Source organism: Tachysurus vachellii, chromosome 15 (assembly GCF_030014155.1).
Source record: "Tachysurus vachellii isolate PV-2020 chromosome 15, HZAU_Pvac_v1, whole genome shotgun sequence".
NCBI lineage: Eukaryota > Metazoa > Chordata > Actinopteri > Siluriformes > Bagridae > Tachysurus > Tachysurus vachellii.
Window position 1 is genome coordinate 1,594,390 of NC_083474.1, and position 17,772 is coordinate 1,612,161.

Here is a 17,772-nt window from a genome sequence, read left to right on the forward strand (position 1 = left end):
ATAATTTATCATTATCATTATTAATAACTTTTTTTGCTTAAAGAGCTCGTTTTGTATACGTTGCACTGAGAACAAATTTATAATGAACTTTATATCTATATAATTTCTTATAATCGACTAATTATATTTATTAATAATGATAAAAAAAACAACTTTCACATTTGACGTAGGTGCGAATGAGAGTAAACACATAACGTTCTGTAGGAAATGTGATTAAAAAGCACGACTTCTGTAAGGAGACGGAATTAACCGTAAAGCAGCGTGTAAACGCGCACTAGATTTTCTACAGCTGTGGAATCGGTTTAACTCTCAGGGTCAAAGTTTAACTGTTGTCTAAAACTCTTTATACATAATAATAATACTGAAACTGCACCTCCTGTTAGTTTACACTCTTAACATTTCTGTCAGGTAAAACACTGATATTATTGTGTGTATATACTGATTTATAATAGGGATTAATATTAAGCAGTTTATTTATTTATTTTTGTTATTAATATCTGTAACAGTGAGAGGAGACACACGTTATTAATAGTGCCATAGATTTTAAACATTATCACAGTATTATAATCATATGTGCTTCAGTAAGCACAATGTTTCTGTACACTTTACTTACACTTATTAAAAATGTACTTAAACACATGTATGTGTTTATAACCTGTCTCTTAACCCACCTGAGAAACATGAGACATCAGGAGTCAGTTTCTGCCACTTAATTATTTATTTATCTTTATTTATTTGCTTATTTATTTGCTTATTTACACATTTTATTTGTTTATTTACTTACTTACACACTTATTTATTTATTAACCCATTTATTTATCTATTTTATTATTTATCCATGTGTTTATTGATTTATTTATTTTTATTTATTTATTCTTCCATTTATCATTTTTATTTATTTATCATTTCATTTATTTATTTATCATTTCATTTTATTTATTTGAATTGTCTTGTCCTTCGTGACAGTGATGGCACTGCATCCAGCCAAGGAAGACGCCCTTCTGGCGTGGGTAAGTTCGCTTGATCACTTCCCCTACTGTTTCTACCATCATACCATGTTCCAGATACACAAAGTGAAACACGATGTACGGTGAAATGTTTATTATAATGGTTTATAATGTTTATTACAGCTCAACGGCCTGCAGCTGGACGAACCGGTGCAGCGAATCACACAGCTTCAGGATGGAATCCTGCTGCTCAAACTCGTCTATAAACTGTGAGTTATCTAAAAAGAGACGGCAGTATTTACAATTCATATAAGTAGTTATATGTAGACTGGTAAAGTCAAGCCTCATGGCTAGTGCATCACTAGATTTGCTTACCCTGCACTGTAGAGGGAAGTATATTTACTTTTCATGGAGCTCCTGTTCACTGATTGTTGTTGTAGGAAAGGGGAGGAGCCCAGCCAGACTCCTGTTCACCTCCCTCAAGCAGAAAGGCTGTCAATCATCTCTGACTTCCTCCACAGTAAGTCTTTCATTCCAGCTTCATTTGTATTTAATACCGAGGTCTGGGCTGACGTGTGTGTTCATGACATCCTCTCCTCCTGCAGGTGTGTGTCCTGTTGAGTGCGTCGTCCTCACACTGGCTAAGGGAAGGATGCTGGAGTTGGAGCTCACCAAGGTGGGTGTGTGCTTACGCATGTTAGGACATTTCAGTGGAAATCTCAAGGTCTCTATATAAGCAGCTAGTTTCAGTGATGGCGTGTTCTCTTTGCTGAGGGAGTAGCAAAGGATTTAAGGAAAGCATCTTATGAGCAGATAAAATGATACAGAAACATGTACAGACTGTGAGAGCTGTAAGTTCTTCTCTCTACAGAATGTAAAGCTTGCGGATAACGAGGATAATTTATGTTTATAGGTTGTTCTGCTCCTGTGTTACTACGGACTTGTTAACAACAGTCTGGTGCCCGAAGTGGAGTTTGAAACTGAGGTAAGGATTACAGAGGGTGTGTGTGTGTGTGTGTGTGTGTGTGTGTGTGACATTACACAGTGTTACAGAAGAATTTGCAAAACATAATAATTAATATACCTACAAGCAGCAATTAATGGGGCCAAGCACTTCCTGTTTACACATGTGACATTGGATGAAGCCAAATCATTTTTTTTTGTGTGTGTGTGTTTCAGTACATAAAGGTGTTGCTGAGACAGTGGTCTCACTTCCTGTTTGGCATATTCACAATCCATTTGTTGGACAAACTGCTTTTAACTAATATTTATAAAATTTGCAGCTGTCAAAGCAGACTAAACAAAACACAACTTTTTATGGCACTTTTTTATTTTCTTATTAAAAAAAACCCTTAGAAGGGATTTTGGACAATATGCTTAATAAATAATATTATTAATAATAATAATAATGAACAATAAAATACATTTACAGTAGGTTGCCCCTTTGGTGCTTGGCCCCCTAAATATGCATCATGATGTGTGTTGTGAGAAAAATAGTTCCGTATAAGACTGTGGCTTTTTATTGAATACTGTAATTTAAAACCAAACAATTGAATTGGTTAAAAAGCTGCTGGGCTTGTAATAAAGTGTGTGATTGTGCAAATGAGGATCAAACGAATGTGTACTAAAGAACAGAAACTGGAATCATGGTTTGTGTTTCGGAAGAAACGATGACAAAGAAAGAACGCCATGTTTCCCTTTATTCAGCAACTCTCTCTCTCTCTCTTTCTCTCTCTCGCTCTCTCAGCTACAGATGGCGACCATGTTGCGTTACGTTCAGCGAGGAGCGAGTGGTCTGTCTCTGCGTGATGGTCTGGACAAACTCCTGACCACAAGCTGTAAGTGTCACTCAGCCCTTTTACTCTTCAGGGCTTTTCATAGCTTCTCAGAATCAAGCCTTTAATTTGAACAAATTTGATTTAAAATATTAAACCCTACAGAATTACATTAAGTAGAATTGTCTAAGTATGAATTTTTAGTATGACCGTACTGTAGATTTTTCACGTGATGCACGTGTCCGGTCGTCTCTTTCAGCGCTGATCCACACCTCGTCCGTGAGCAGTATGTCCTCCATCAGCGAGGACGGCTCACCCCTTTTCCCCCGAGCACGAAGTTCTCCGCTCGTCAACTTTGTGGAGCTGGATACTGTGGCCTCCAGCTCGTTTGTCGGGTGAGGTTCAGACTCGAACTTGTCTGTGTCACTGTGTCTGTCTGTGTGTGTCACTGTGTCTGTCTGTGTGTGTCACTGTGTCTGTCTGTGTGTGTGTCACTGTGTCTGTCTGTGTGTGTGTCACTGTGTCTGTCTGTCTGTGTGTGTGTCACTGTGTCTGTCTGTCTGTGTGTGTGTCACTGTGTCTGTCTGTGTGTGTGTGTGTCACTGTGTCTGTCTGTGTGTGTGTGTGTCACTGTGTCTGTCTGTGTGTGTGTGTCACTGTGTCTGTCTGTGTGTGTGTCACTGTGTCTGTCTGTGTGTGTGTGTGTCACTGTGTCTGTCTGTCTGTGTGTGTGTGTGTCACTGTGTCTGTCTGTCTGTGTGTGTGTGTCACTGTGTCTGTCTGTCTGTGTGTGTGTGTCACTGTGTCTGTCTGTCTGTGTGTGTGTGTCACTGTGTCTGTCTGTCTGTGTGTGTGTGTCACTGTGTCTGTCTGTCTGTGTGTGTGTGTCACTGTGTCTGTCTGTCTGTGTGTGTGTGTCACTGTGTCTGTCTGTCTGTGTGTGTGTGTCACTGTGTCTGTCTGTCTGTGTGTGTGTGTCACTGTGTCTGTCTGTCTGTGTGTGTGTGTCACTGTGTCTGTCTGTCTGTGTGTGTGTGTCACTGTGTCTGTCTGTCTGTGTGTGTGTGTCACTGTGTCTGTCTGTCTGTGTGTGTGTGTGTCACTGTGTCTGTCTGTCTGTGTGTGTGTGTCTCACTGTGTCTGTCTGTCTGTGTGTGTGTCTCACTGTGTCTGTCTGTCTGTGTGTGTGTGTCACTGTGTCTGTCTGTCTGTGTGTGTGTGTCACTGTGTCTGTCTGTCTGTGTGTGTGTGTCACTGTGTCTGTCTGTCTGTGTGTGTGTGTCACTGTGTCTGTCTGTCTGTGTGTGTGTGTGTCACTGTGTCTGTCTGTCTGTGTGTGTGTGTCTCACTGTGTCTGTCTGTCTGTGTGTGTGTGTCACTGTGTCTGTCTGTGTGTGTGTGTCACTGTGTCTGTCTGTGTGTGTGTGTCACTGTGTCTGTCTGTGTGTGTGTGTCACTGTGTCTGTCTGTGTGTGTGTGTCACTGTGTCTGTCTGTATGTGTGTGTCACTGTGTCTGTCTGTGTGTGTGTGTCACTGTGTCTGTCTGTGTGTGTGTGTCACTGTGTCACTGTGTCTGTCTGTCTGTGTGTGTGTGTGTGTGTGTGTCTGTGTGTCAGAGGCGTCTGTGCTAACTGGCCAATCTGTTTGTCTGTAACTTTGTTGTATTGCCTGCTCAAGGAGTTAAAAAAAATACAGATACAAATCAATGCATCTTTCAGTTTGTGTAGTAATTCTTTACTGATAATAATCCAACATGTGTTCGTCCACATTATTTAGTGTGTGTGTGTGTGTGTGTGTGTGTGTGTGTGTGTGTGTGTGTGTGTGTTAGCTCACCTCTACAGGAGCTGATGAGCACGCCTCAGGTGCAGGTGAAGCGGCTGCGTAAGGAGTTAGCGCACGAAGGAGACGTGCGAGACGAGCTGGAACGAGAGCTGGCCGAGCGAATCAATCTCCTCTCAGAGAAAGGTAAACGTTTCTGTCACTGAGGCGTGTTCACTGTGTGCACAGTGTGTGAACCATGTAGCAATGTTACGTCCATCTTCAATCTCTCTCTCTCTTGTTCTCTCTCCTACAGAGGGGCAGATGAGTCAGCTTCAGCACAGGCTGCAGCGCTTACAGAGGGATCAGGAGGAGATGGAGAAGGAGCACAAAGCTACACTGACCGAGCTGCAGCAGAAGAACGAAGGGTAAGTGCTGTATCACTCGCTTATTCTCCCCGTCGTTCATGGCCTTGGGTCGGCCGTGTTTTAAACACGTAGCATATCACGTTTAGGAACGCGTGCGTTTTAATCCTCTCCATTTCAGACTCCTCGCACGGGTACACGAGGTCGTAAAGCAGTGTCGAGACCTTAAAACAGACAACAGCCAGAAAGAACGACGGCTCGACGAGCTGATGGAGGAGAACGGAACTCTCGCCGCACAGGTATGAGCTGTGGGTTTGTTTGTTTTGGTTTGTTTGTTATTTGTGAGACAAAGCTTTGTGTCGAGTCTTTTATAACACCGATCTTTTCTACTCTATTGTCGCCCCAGGCGAGAAACGCCTTCGCCCAGCTCGCAAGGGCCGAGGAGGAAGTCGCTAAAATAACAGAAGCTCACAATTCATCCCAGACTGAGTGGGGGAACAGGAGGGACCTGCTGCAGAGAGAGCTAAGCCAGGCCATCACTGACCGGGTGCATGCACACTTTAACATAATGAACTTTTTTGGTGTTAAAGGTGAGGTCTCCGTTGTTTAAAAGCCAATGTTGACATTTAAAATCACCAAAACAAACACGCCCCTAACCCAAATGGGTCCCACCCCTGTATTGATAGCTCCGCCCACACATACATACGTAACCCAGGCGACTAACGGAAAGAAACGTGTCTTTATCATAGCTGAAGGGAAGAACAATACGATTGTAGATAAACAAACAAGCAAAAATGGCACACAAACATAATCATGTAAAGGACAAAGACATATATTAGTTCTGTGTAACAAAACAAAACCAACGTTACTCACCTATCGAGAAGGAAAAAAGCGCCTCGGCGTCTTAAGTAAAGTTGGTCACATATTCACAGATTGGAGTTTCCCGAGTCAATAACTCCTGAGCTAAACACTGTTACTACACAAAACACGGTTGTAGCTGCGTCTCTACATTACTACGATAGAAAAGAGGTGTTATTTGTGTAGTAACAGTGTTTAGCTCAGGAGTTATTGACTCAGGAAACTCCAATCTGTGAATATGTGACCAACTTCCTGCTCCTTCAGTTCTCTCCAGCGCTGGAAAGCTGATCCTATATTAACACGTCCTACTTCTTACCTTATCGTAAGTCTTTCTTCACCTTCTTTCTTTGTTTTTATCCTCCATGTCAATGTTAAAACCGCTTTCTGCTAATGTCACACATGCACACTGAACGCTCTCTCCACCCATATTGACAAGACACGCCCCTTTCTGCTCATTGGCTACACGTTTGTTTTGTTTTTGTTTTGTTTGGCGGCCCAACGCAGTTTTCTGAAGCATTTCTCAAACAACGGAGACCCCACCTTTAAAGACATCAGGCTCCATGTACCTTGTTCTTTCCTTAGTTTACATATTTAAATGATGCTACCATAGAAAATAAAGGATAAATTAAAAATAAAATAGTGTGTAGACTAGAACATATACATGCTATTGATAAAAGAACAATAATTTGGTGGTTAACAAAACACACAGTTATGGTATTATTGGTCAGGTTTGTGGTGTTAAAATAATGAATGTGTAGGATAATGAACAGTATATTGTGTAAATGATTATTGGTACTTATAATAAACTGACTAAACAGGAGTTTTTTTTATTTCTGACTAACGTTATATTTGTACCTTTTTCCCGTCTCCATCTCGACACCTTTTTGTAGGAATGTCTTTCTGAGCAAATTCAGATCTTACAAGGAAAGATCTCCGTTCTGGAGGACGAACTCGCCAAGCTTTCCGAGCAGCCCCAAGAAAAAGGTGAAGTCCTGGGGCCGATTGTAGAGGTAGGGGAACTTTTCTTATTAATAAGGCAAATAGATTTTGTTTGTTTGTTTGTTTGTTTGTTTTGACCTGGACATAGTATCACAAGAACAATGTACAAGGTATCGTTTTTAACACAAACAGAATTTTCTTTTTTTTCTTTTTTTTTTTCTGCACAAAATCTGCGAGTCTTGTTTTAATTCAGTATTTTTAAAGCGAATCAGCTAGTAGCATGTCGAATTTAAGAGATGTTTCTTCTCACTACCTTCTGATGACCCAGACTTGGTGCTGGCTTCACTACTCCTCACCAAGCACTGATATGAGTTCCTGATTGTCTTCCTTTTTTGTTTCTTTTAAAATACCAATCCCTGCCTCTTCAGCGGGAGAAACTGAAGCAGGAACTCACAGACTTGACTCAAAAACTTTCCATACTTGAAGAAACCATTTCCCTCCTCGAGACGGAGAAAATGTCACTCGGAGCATTATTGGCAGAAGAGAGAAGCTCCTTTGAAAAGGAAACCCTGCGGTTGGAGAGACGCATTTCAGATCTTCAGCAGTCTATAAAGAATATGCAAGCAGAGAAAGATGCTCAGGAACAAGCCTCAAGGACCACAGAAGAAACTCTTACCTCCCAGATAGCAGCTTTGGAAACCGATCTGGCTCATCTTCAGCAGCTAGAAGTTCATCTGACGGCAGAGATCGCTACATCTGCCGAACTGCGCCAGCAACGTGGGATGCTGGAGGCTAAGGTCACCTCCTTGGAGGATATGGTTAATATGCTACAATCCAAGTGCCAGAACATGGAGGCAGAAAATGCAACACAGCAGGAAGTTCTTAATGCTGTCAGGGCTGACCTGCAACATGCCCAGATTTCTCTCGTGGAATATGAAAAAAGGTTGGCGGACCATCAAAAAGTGGTAGAAGAGAACGCTTCGCTCCGAGCCAGAATCTCTGCGCTGGATGACACCATCGCAAATCTGCAAACCGAGATCGACGCACAGAGAAAAAGAGGCGACGAGCTTCTCTCAGCAAACGAGCAGCAGAAAGCTTTGATGGAGGAAAAGTTTCAAAAACAGGAGCAAAAAGCGCACGAGATGTTTGCAGAGCTAGAGACTCTCAGCCAAGAGCTTCGCAGAATGAAGCGCGAGAAACTTGAAGCCGAGTCACGCGTCGAGAGGTTAACCCAAGAAGGAGCGGACCTTAAAGCAAGTCTAGCAGAAGAGCAAGATCGAGGCCAGTCGCAACTGACTCTAGTAACCAAGGCCAAAGAGGAGAGGGAGATGGAACTGCAGCAGATTATTACAGATCATCAAAACAAAATATCAGAGTTACGAATGAAGATCGAGGGAACTGTAGAGTTGCTGAAGCAGAGCGAATCCGAACTGTCGGTGCTGAAAGAAAAAACTATTTCTAAAGACGGAGAACTCCGCATACAACAAGAGGAACTGTCCGACCTTCAATATAAGGCAGACGATCTGCAAAGACAGCTCTTGGAGGTAGAAGAACTTTCACAACATTTGAGTCAGGACATGGTCTCCAAAGACAGGGAAGTTCAACACTTCAAAGCAGAGCTTGAACAGAGGGAAGGAGAGATCCAGGCCCTTAACGTCAACCTTCAGTCTCTTGAAGCGAAGTCCAGTGAAACACGTGACCTTCACCAGAAGGAAATTGAAAAGCAGACGCTTGCCATCACGGAGCTGAAGCTACAACTTTCCGAAGCCGAGAAACTTATCTCGGAGAAAGTTCAATCTCTGCAAGCTCTCGCCCAGGAGTTAAAGGGTTTAAAGGAAGAGCTTTCCATCGAAAGGCGGAGAGTCGTTACGCTGGAAATTAGTTTCAAGGCTTCAAAGGAGGCCCATGAAGTCAAGGAGCAGACTTTGAGTCTGGAGGTTACACAACTGCAGCAGGAGATCGATGGACATTTGAAGAAGTTGGAGGAGTCATTAAATGAGAGTAATTCCCTCAAAGAGGAATTGTCACGCCAACGGGATCTTGCATTCCAGAGAGAAAGCGAGGTTTCTGTTTTAGCAGCACAAAACAAATCTCTGGAGGGAGACTTTGCTCAACTTCAGAATAAATTATCAGAGGCCATAACGCTAGCTACAGAACGGCAAACGGAGTTACTCAAGCTTCAAGAGGAGGTTCAGCATCAAGAGACTCTCAGAGCAAAAGTACAGGAAGTCGAGGAGACTCAACGTAAAGAGCTTCAAAGAGAGGTCACCGAACTTCAGGCTAGAGTTCAGAAGCTTACCAGTCTTGCTTCTGAGAGAGAAATACAGCTTGGTTCTCTTAATGAAAAGATGAAAGCACAAGAAGAATACAATCAGAAACTCCTTCAAAAATCCGACGAGGCTCTTCAGAAAGAACTTGAGAACGTTGTAGACTTGAAGGGGCAGCTCGAGTCTGCCAAGAATCAGACTGCAGCTAAAAATGAACTTTTGGAGTCAACAGAAGAAAAGCTGAGACAAATGGAGCTCGTGTACCAACAGAAAGTATCCCTTATTAGTGAAACTTGTCAGGCCAAGGAAGCTTTAGAAAGAACAGTGAATGAGCTTTGCAGTAAGCAGAAGCGAGATCTGGATATGTACCAGCAAGGTTTAGAAACCTTGAAAAAGGAAAAGGAACATCTGTCTTTGATGAATGAATCTCTCCAGAGTGAATGCCAGGCCTTGCAGGCAAAGAGCAAGGAGCAAGAGGATACATTAAATGCATTTAAGGCTGACCTGCAAAGCACCCAAGATGGATACGAGAGAGATTTAGAAGCCCTGAAGAAGGAGAAGGAGCATCTCCAGGATAAGTGTCGGAGCTTGCAGACCGAGAACAAAGGGCAGGAAGAGGCCCTGAATACTCTGACGGCTGATCTTCAGAAAACCCAAGATAGGTATCTGAAAGATGTAGAGATCATGAAAAAAGAGAACGAACATCTCTCTTCAGCAAACCAGTCTCTCCAGATCGAGTGTCAGAGCTTACAGACAGAGAATAAAAGTCAACACGAAGCCATGGACTCCCTAAAGGCTGAACTCCACAACACAGAAAATGGGTTCCAGCAAGAGGTCGAAACACTGAAGAAGGAACAGGAACATCTTTCCACACTGAACCAGACCCTTCAGACTGAGTGTCAGACCTCGAAGGCAGAGAACCAAAAGCAACAGGAGATACTAAATGCACTAAAGGTGGACCTACAGACTGCCCAAGAGGGGTTCCAGCAAGAGTTAGGAAACTTGAAGAAGGAGAAGGACCATTTCAGCTCAGTTAGTCAGTCCCTTGAGGTTGAGTGTCAGAAATTACAGACAGAGAATAAGATGAAGCTGGAGGAATTAAATGCCCTAAAAGCTGACCTCCAGAACACGCAAAATGAGCATCAGCAAGAGATGGAATCACTAAAGAATGAGAAGGACCATCTCTCTTCCGTGACCCAGTCTCTCCAGACTGAGTGCCAAAACTTGCAGGCAAAGGAAACAAGGCAACAGGAGGAGTTTAGTGCCCTCAAGGTTGACCTGCAAGAAAACAAAGATAAATTTGAAAAAGATCTGGAGATCTTAAGGAATGAGAGAGATCAACTTTCTTTAGTGAACCAGACCCTCCAGAGTGAGTGCCAAAACCTACAGGCAGTAAAAACTGGGCATGAGGAGGAGCTGAATGCCCTCAAGGCTGACATGCAAGAAAGCAAAAATAAATACGGACAAGACGTGGAAACTTTGAGGAACGAGAAGGAACAGCTTGCCTTAGTGAACCAGACCCTTCTTAAAGACCTTGAGGCAGCCCAGAAAGTGGGAGCAGAACTGGTCTCTGTCAAAGAAGTTGCTCAACAGCGTGAACACGAGCTTGAAAATCAAGTCAAGGAACTGCAGGTGAAGATTAAAGAAATTTCGTCACTGGCTGATGAAAGAGAGGCTGAAATTAGAAATCTTCACTTGGAAGTAAAGCAGCAAGAAGCTTCAAGGCTCCGTGCTGAAGAATCTGAGAAGGCTTCAAGAGCTGAACTGGAGGCAAAGGTTGCCCAACTTCAAGTCCAGTGTGAGGAAGCCTGTAAACTTTCATCTGAGAGAGATTCAGAGTTGAATCTGCTTCGAGATCAGTATAAAGAGTCTGAGAAGCAGAAGCAAGATGCCTGTCAGGCTAACAAAGTCTTGGAGAACACGGTTTCTGAGCTGTGCCTCAAGCAAAAACAAGAGATCGAGGAATACCTTCAGCAGCTGGACGCCTTGGCGAAGGAGAAAGATGCGCTTACCACAACGCTCCAGACTGACAGAAAGGCACAGCGGGAGGCTCTGGATGATCTACAGAGTGCTTTGCAGCAGGAAGTGAAGACACTGCAAAAACAAAAGGAGCGCTTGTCTTTCGTTAACCAGTCACTTCAGAGGGAGTGTGATGCCTCCCAGAGACTTGGAGCAGAGTTAGAAGTGAAGCTGAAAGGGCAGACCGAATCGTTCATGGCTGTAAAAGAGGCTCTCCAAAAGAAAGAGATGCAGAACCAAGAACTTCTGGAGCAGCTCAAGGTGAAGGCTGAAGCGGTGGAGCACTACAAAGTGCAGGTTAGATTCATTTCTTTCTTTTTTTTTTTCTACATGACCGTTGTACCAGGTGAAGTTCTCGAAGTTCAGAGTATCACCAATTTTCTCTGTGCGTTCCTCGTTCCCTACAGGTAGAAAAAGCAATGACTCATTACAACGGTAAAAAACAGCAACTCCTGGAGGAGCAGGAAGCATGTCAGACCCTTCAGGCCTCTTTGGAAACAAGTGAGAGTGAAGCAAAAGCCTTGAAGGCTGAGCTTAAACTGGTCTCCATGGAGCTGGAGAATATCAAGGCATCAGAGAAGAGATTGATGGTACAGATAAAGAGCCTGGAGACTCAGGTAGGTGAATTCATTCCAGCTGTTTACCTTCTGGTTTGTCAGCTTATCGAGCTAAAGTAACTTTTGACTTTAAAGGTGGGGTCTCCGATTTTTGAGAAATGCTTCAGGAAACTGAGTCGAGCCGAAAACTAAACAAAAAACAAAACAAACGTGTAGCCAATGAGCAGAAAGGGGCGTGTCTTGTCAATATGGGAGGAGAGAGTGTTCAGTGCGCATGTGTGACATTAGCAGAAAGCGGTTTTAACATTGACATGGAGGATAAAAACAAAGAAAGAAAGTGAAGAAAGACTTACGATAAGGTAAGAAGTAGGACGTGTTAATATAGGATCAGCTTTCCAGCGCTGGAGAGAACTGAAGGAGCAGGAAGTTGGTCACATATTCACAGATTGGAGTTTCCTGAGTCAATAACTCCTGAGCTAAACACTGTTACTACACAAATAACACCTCTTTTCTATCGTAGTAATGTAGAGACGCAGCTACAACCGTGTTTTGTGTAGTAACAGTGTTTAGCTCAGGAGTTATTGACTCGGGAAACTCCAATCTGTGAATATGTGACCAACTTTACTTAAGACGCCGAGGCGCTTTTTTCCTTCTCGATAGGTGAGTAACGTTGGTTTTGTTTTGTTACACAGAACTAATATATGCCTTTGTCCTTTACATGATTATGCTTGTGTGTCATTTTTGCTTGTTTGTTTATCTGCAATCGTATTGTTCTTCACTTCAACTATGATAAAGACACGTTTCTTTCTGTTAGTTGCCTGGGTTACGTATGTATGTGTGGGCGGAGCTATCAATACAGGGGTGGGACCCGTTTGGGTTAGGGGCGTGTTTGTTTTGGTGATTTCAAATGTCAACATTGGCTTTCAAACATCGGAGACCTCACCTTTAACCACATCAGTACTGAAGATTAGCGAAGTGCATTGCAAGAACATGTTCTGAATGACAGTTTACACTGAAAAAGCTTTACGCTTGCCATCAAAGACAGTATTTTTCTGTGTGTTATAGTTGGCTTATGCAGATCATCAGTTAAGAGAACAGAGAAAGCAGGGAGAACAAAGTGTCCAGGTGCAACACAGAGAAAATCCCAGAAGTCATCAGGCCATCAACGGTAGTTCGGACAGCCTGGAGCTCGACCTGGACGATTCTTTGAATGCTGTTAGGTAACTTGCTTATTTCCTTTCTTTCTTTTTTTTTTTTTTTTTAGATGCTTAGCATCTAAGTAATTTTGTACGATCTTATATGTTGTTGGTCCGTCTTGCCGACATTTCCTGATTGGCTCAGATGTTTGCAGGGTTTGAAAAAAAAAAATGGATGTAACGATGAAGTCGAAATGATTACTGGAACCTCATTGTCGGCTTCTCTCTCTAAGCAGTAAACAGTCCGTACCTGGTGAGTCCAGCACTCCTTTGGTCCGAAGTTCAGAGCGATTAGCAGCAAAAAGGCGCAGACAAGGCGAAGGCTCACTAGAGACCCTGTACTTCACTCCCATGATGCCGAGGGGCAAGAAACGTGAAGGCGTATCCCAGGACCACAAGCTAGAAAGCAGCATCAGTTCACTCGGAGAGCTAAATCTTGATTCGACGAGGAAGCCGAGCTCTTCGGTCCGGAGGCGACGCACCACTCAAGTCATCAACATCACTATGACCAAGGTGTGGCTCAAAAAAAACCATGTGCTCATCATAGAACATATTAATGCTGTTTATTTTATAACCGCTACTAAAAATTGAGGATTTCTGTTATTTTTTTTTTTTTTTATCAACATTATATCCCATGTAGAAAACTCCCCTCGGTGTCGGCGGTGACGCAGACGCAGACGAGTCTTTCTCCAGCCTGCACTCGGCTCAGTCACAGCCCAATCTGGCCTCACACAAAGCTCGTCCCGTGTCTGCAGAGATCTTCGAGGATTCCAACAAACTTCTTAGCCTTCCTGGGTTTCGCCGCAGCAACGCGCATGTCAGCGCTCTTACACGAGGTGAATAAAAAAAACCACATACAACCGTCAGGCATTTTATCTATTTGCCTGAATTTCTGATTGTTTTATAAAATTTAAACCTGTTCTTCGTCTGTCTGCAGCCCCAAGCACGTTCTGTATAGGATCCGAAAACGAGCCGGACCACACTTGTGATGACTGGATGAGGATCGCAGAGCTACAGTCGCGGAATAAATCCTGTTTACCTCACCTGAAGAGCAGCTACCCGTTGGAGTCCAGGGTACAACGTTATGCGATAAATCTTAGTTACACACACCTGTGACTAGCTGATTCAACACACCACTCGAACCTTCTGATCAGCTACCTCATTAACGTTCTTCTGTTGTGTCCTGCAGCCCAGCCTGGGTTTCTCGCACCTCCCTGTGACTGACGAGGATGTTCGTACCGGCGACCCCACCGAGACCATTCGCCGTGCCTCAACGATCCCGTCTCAGCTCAAGGACTCCATTGCTAATCACCGCCTCTCAGTGGCTCCACCTGCTGCAGCTTCTCACCGCCTCTCACTAGCTCCACCTGCTGCAGCTGCTCACAGCCACGCCCCCTCGCAGTGGGCACCCCCGGCTGCCAAAGCACGGGAAGTGCGATCCACACGCAGCCCACTGGCCCTTAAACGACCTGCGGGGCAAGTTCAAGACCTGGACACACCCGAGGTGAGGGCACTCGCATCATCACATCCTCACAGCTTTCCAAAGTTCAGTAGATGCTTTAAATTTCAAATAGAAATATATGTAAATCTTTCTGTTTATTTTTTTCTCTTCAGGCAAAGAAGTTAGTCAGCTGCTTCCCTCGAACTCCTAAAGGGCGAAACCTTCGATCTACCAACTCGCAGAACATCGCACCCTCTCCGGTACAACTCCCTGTCCATGCATGTCTCTGTCCTCCACCTTTACCTGTGCGCTTTTATTCACGCAGCACCTTTTTGATACTCGGTGCAAGTTCTAAGCATTTTCAGACAGTTAAGTGTGTGTGTGTGTGTGTGTGTAGGCTGATCGGAGGCAGTCAATGGCATTCATGATCGATAATACTCCTAAAAAAGCTGGACGTGGTGACATCAGGCTGCATCAGCGCGCCATCAACAAACTCCGCAAATCCCCACGCACGGCCAGCACGAAGTCACCAAAGGTCATCAGCAGTGCAAAGAAGGTACGTGTGGTGAGCTGAAGGTCATGACTTAGGAGCCTTAATCTGATCAATGATCTCTACTTTACAGTCCTGCTTAAAGGATTCTGTTTAACTGTTTATGAAGAGAAATCGAGTTATTGTGTCGGTCGGGGGTGTGTGTGTGTGTGTGTGTGTGCGCGAGAGTTCTTACAGCACCACTAGTGTGATTGTTCTCAATCTAAATTTGAGCTGTGTGTTTGTCCTGAACAGAACCCAAGCTTTGGCGGTTTGCTCTGATTGAACAGGTAATTAAATGTCCGTGGCGTTAGTTTCTTGTCTGTCGCGGTCATGGGGTCGGGGAAGGTGAAGGAAAGCACTTGAATTACTTGGTGTCTCAGTCAGGAACTTCACACGACACAGTGACTGATTTTACGCTCTCGCTAGCAGGAGACATTCCAATAAAGAAAAAAGTAATAAATAAATAAAAATAAATTCCAGGCCACGCCCACAAGCGATCAGTCTCTTGCTAGTGTGAACGAAGGATAATGGTGTGTGTGTGTGTGTGTGTGCGTGTGTGTGTGTGTGCGCGCACTACATTCACACAGGATCCATTTAGTGTTGTAAATCTCTTAATCAGTGTCTCTCTTCTTTTCCTCACAGTTAATAAAGTCGAAGATGAGGATGAAGATGTGAGACCGCACTCTTCCTCGTCCTCTAAACAACGTGCAATAGAAACAATGTCAGGATACTGAATGTTTTAATCCTGAATGTTTGGTTGTGGATTTGTATCTGTATCTCTCTCTCTCTCTCTCTCTCTCTCTCTCTCTCTCTCTCTCCCCCCTCCCCACCCCACCTCGCATTCTATTTTCTATCTATTGAATCAGAGGAATTGAGACTTCATGGCACTTACTGCTCTCATCTCATAGCCTAGACCAAACACACAGACCAAAGTGATGTTTTGGAAAAATCACTACATTCTTTTTTCCTTTCTGTCGTCAAAATCTATTGCCTTATCGACTGCTGTTTTTTATCCTGTGTCCCAAAGGAAGGAACAGACCTCACTGCATCCATTAGCAGCCTCTGACCACTGTCTCTTCCACCATGTTGTGTCTAATGGTACATTGTATACTTGGTTATCGGTACATCCTTAGATTTACCAGCAGCTTTAAATCATGAGCTGGTGTTTATGTACTGAATAATGCCGTGTTCGGTGAACAGGCTCGCACGGGTTTGATTATTCTATCACACTTATTACCACAGGGCTGTAGATATTCAGTATATTTTTGTATTTGTTCTTTTTTCCGTGTGCATTTTTAAATGCTTCCAGTTTTCCTGTTAGATCAAAACACGTGTATAAATTGTGCCGTTTTTCTTTATCCGTTATTTTAAACGTTTGTCCTTGTTTTTCTATTCTTTGCTTCATTTTCACTTTTTAAAAGGTTTTGTTTCATGTGCAGAAATTAAACTCAGCCAAGCGACTCAGTTTGTGTTGTCGTTTCAGAGCTTCACAGCTTAGATTATAAACACTATAAGGATCCTGTGCAAGACGTATAGCTTTACAGCTTAATTTATAAGGATCACCTGCAAGACATATTGCTTTATAGCATCATTTATAAACACTATAATGATCCTGTGCAAGACGCATAGCTTTAAACCTTCATTTATAAACATTATATGGATCCTGTGCAAGACATATTGCTTTATAGCTTCATTTATAAACACTTTAAGGATCCTGTGCAAGACATATATATATGTCCCAACCCTGGAGGTGTGAGGCGAACGTGCTAACCACTAAGCCACCGTGCCCCCCTAGTAAATAAAATATTTCAACTAATTTTTTTTTTTTTAAAGTTACTGGACTTTTGACTTTGAAACTTTTCCCCTAAACAATAAATAATTAAGAAGAAATTGTATATTTGATGTTTTCTGTTAGCATAACAAACACGATGGGATAGTAATGTGTTAAAAATGGTCCTTTGCAATATATTACAGAATGTAAAAGAATTAATTTACAGATTCCTGATTACAAAATGAAAAAAAAAAATCAATAAAAAAATGAACCCCCCAAAAAAACTCAATGGTGGACTTTAGTAATGTAAAATGTCTAATGTGTTTGGAGTGATTTCTGACAATCGGGTTAAGTGCACAATGAATGAAAGCAAAAAAAAAAGACAAAAAGAACTTTCAACTTTATTTTTTAGATCCTGCAAAATTAAATCCATAAAATTAAAAAAAAAGGTGAAATATTGCGGCCATGGCAACCCACTAAGGCTAAAGTATGACTTAGAAGAAACAAATTGTTCGACAACATTAATACAATATTTACATAATTAAACAAAGTTCAATAAAAAAATTAACAATTAATAAATAAATAAATAAACAAAATAAAATTCTGTTAAGAAATAATGTAAATAAAACATCGCCTGTACGTGATTCATTTCCGGCATCAGTGTGACGCGCCTACTTCGAGTCCCTCATTGGCTCTTTTTGTCTTGTGCCACCCAATGAACCACCGAGTGTTTATCTACGTCACATTTCCAGACATCCAATCAGATGCCTTGTCCTCAGCTCAAAACGCTCCCCATTGGCGCGTGCTGCGGTTTGAAAATCCGTGCATGAAGACAGTTAACGGACAATAATAAGAACTAATGTGCAGTTTTTAAGTCTTGTGGAGTCAGAAGGTGAGTTAAAAAAAGTTTATTTACACTTATATTATATTATATTATATTATATTATATTATATTATATGTGACTGTTGTTTTAAAGCGAACGGCGTGTTTGTTAGTCATTTTACACACTGTATTGTTTTTGTAAAACAACTGGCTGGTTTATATTAGTAACAAATAACTAGATAAATTTAGATAAAAATAGATAAAGTTTGTTCATGACACAAAATATAGTTGTGTTTAATAACTATTAAAAATGTAACTCTATTTAACAATGCGACGATCATTATTAATAATAATATATAAAATTAATTTAAAAAATAAAAATAAACGTTTTTCCTCTAAACGCTAAGTGATTACCGTAAAATATTGTATAGAAGCGCATGTCGAAAAAAATAAAAAAATAAAAAATGTAACCGTATGCGCTTATATACAATGTTTTACGGTAATCACTTAGCGTTTAGAGGAA

At 42.3% G+C, this 17,772-nt stretch overlaps 1 protein-coding gene across 1 annotated transcript in view; it reads left to right on the plus strand.

The window, feature by feature from the left end:
• Window positions 1-17,772, plus strand: part of numa1 (nuclear mitotic apparatus protein 1) — a 30,722-nt gene that overhangs the window by 502 nt on the left and 12,448 nt on the right. Inside the window, exons 2-24 of the mRNA XM_060888875.1 lie at window positions 967-1,010; window positions 1,131-1,216; window positions 1,388-1,467; window positions 1,553-1,623; window positions 1,861-1,932; window positions 2,695-2,785; window positions 2,982-3,117; window positions 4,552-4,688; window positions 4,798-4,909; window positions 5,028-5,145; window positions 5,253-5,393; window positions 6,595-6,714; window positions 7,072-11,226; window positions 11,337-11,546; window positions 12,552-12,706; window positions 12,916-13,195; window positions 13,323-13,518; window positions 13,620-13,756; window positions 13,872-14,186; window positions 14,297-14,383; window positions 14,521-14,679; window positions 14,908-14,923; window positions 15,298-15,360. Coding sequence (XP_060744858.1) covers window positions 969-1,010; window positions 1,131-1,216; window positions 1,388-1,467; window positions 1,553-1,623; window positions 1,861-1,932; window positions 2,695-2,785; window positions 2,982-3,117; window positions 4,552-4,688; window positions 4,798-4,909; window positions 5,028-5,145; window positions 5,253-5,393; window positions 6,595-6,714; window positions 7,072-11,226; window positions 11,337-11,546; window positions 12,552-12,706; window positions 12,916-13,195; window positions 13,323-13,518; window positions 13,620-13,756; window positions 13,872-14,186; window positions 14,297-14,383; window positions 14,521-14,679; window positions 14,908-14,923; window positions 15,298-15,360 — 6,979 coding nt within the window. The 5' untranslated portion in view covers window positions 967-968. The remainder of the gene's footprint in view (window positions 1-966; window positions 1,011-1,130; window positions 1,217-1,387; window positions 1,468-1,552; window positions 1,624-1,860; window positions 1,933-2,694; window positions 2,786-2,981; window positions 3,118-4,551; window positions 4,689-4,797; window positions 4,910-5,027; window positions 5,146-5,252; window positions 5,394-6,594; window positions 6,715-7,071; window positions 11,227-11,336; window positions 11,547-12,551; window positions 12,707-12,915; window positions 13,196-13,322; window positions 13,519-13,619; window positions 13,757-13,871; window positions 14,187-14,296; window positions 14,384-14,520; window positions 14,680-14,907; window positions 14,924-15,297; window positions 15,361-17,772) is intronic.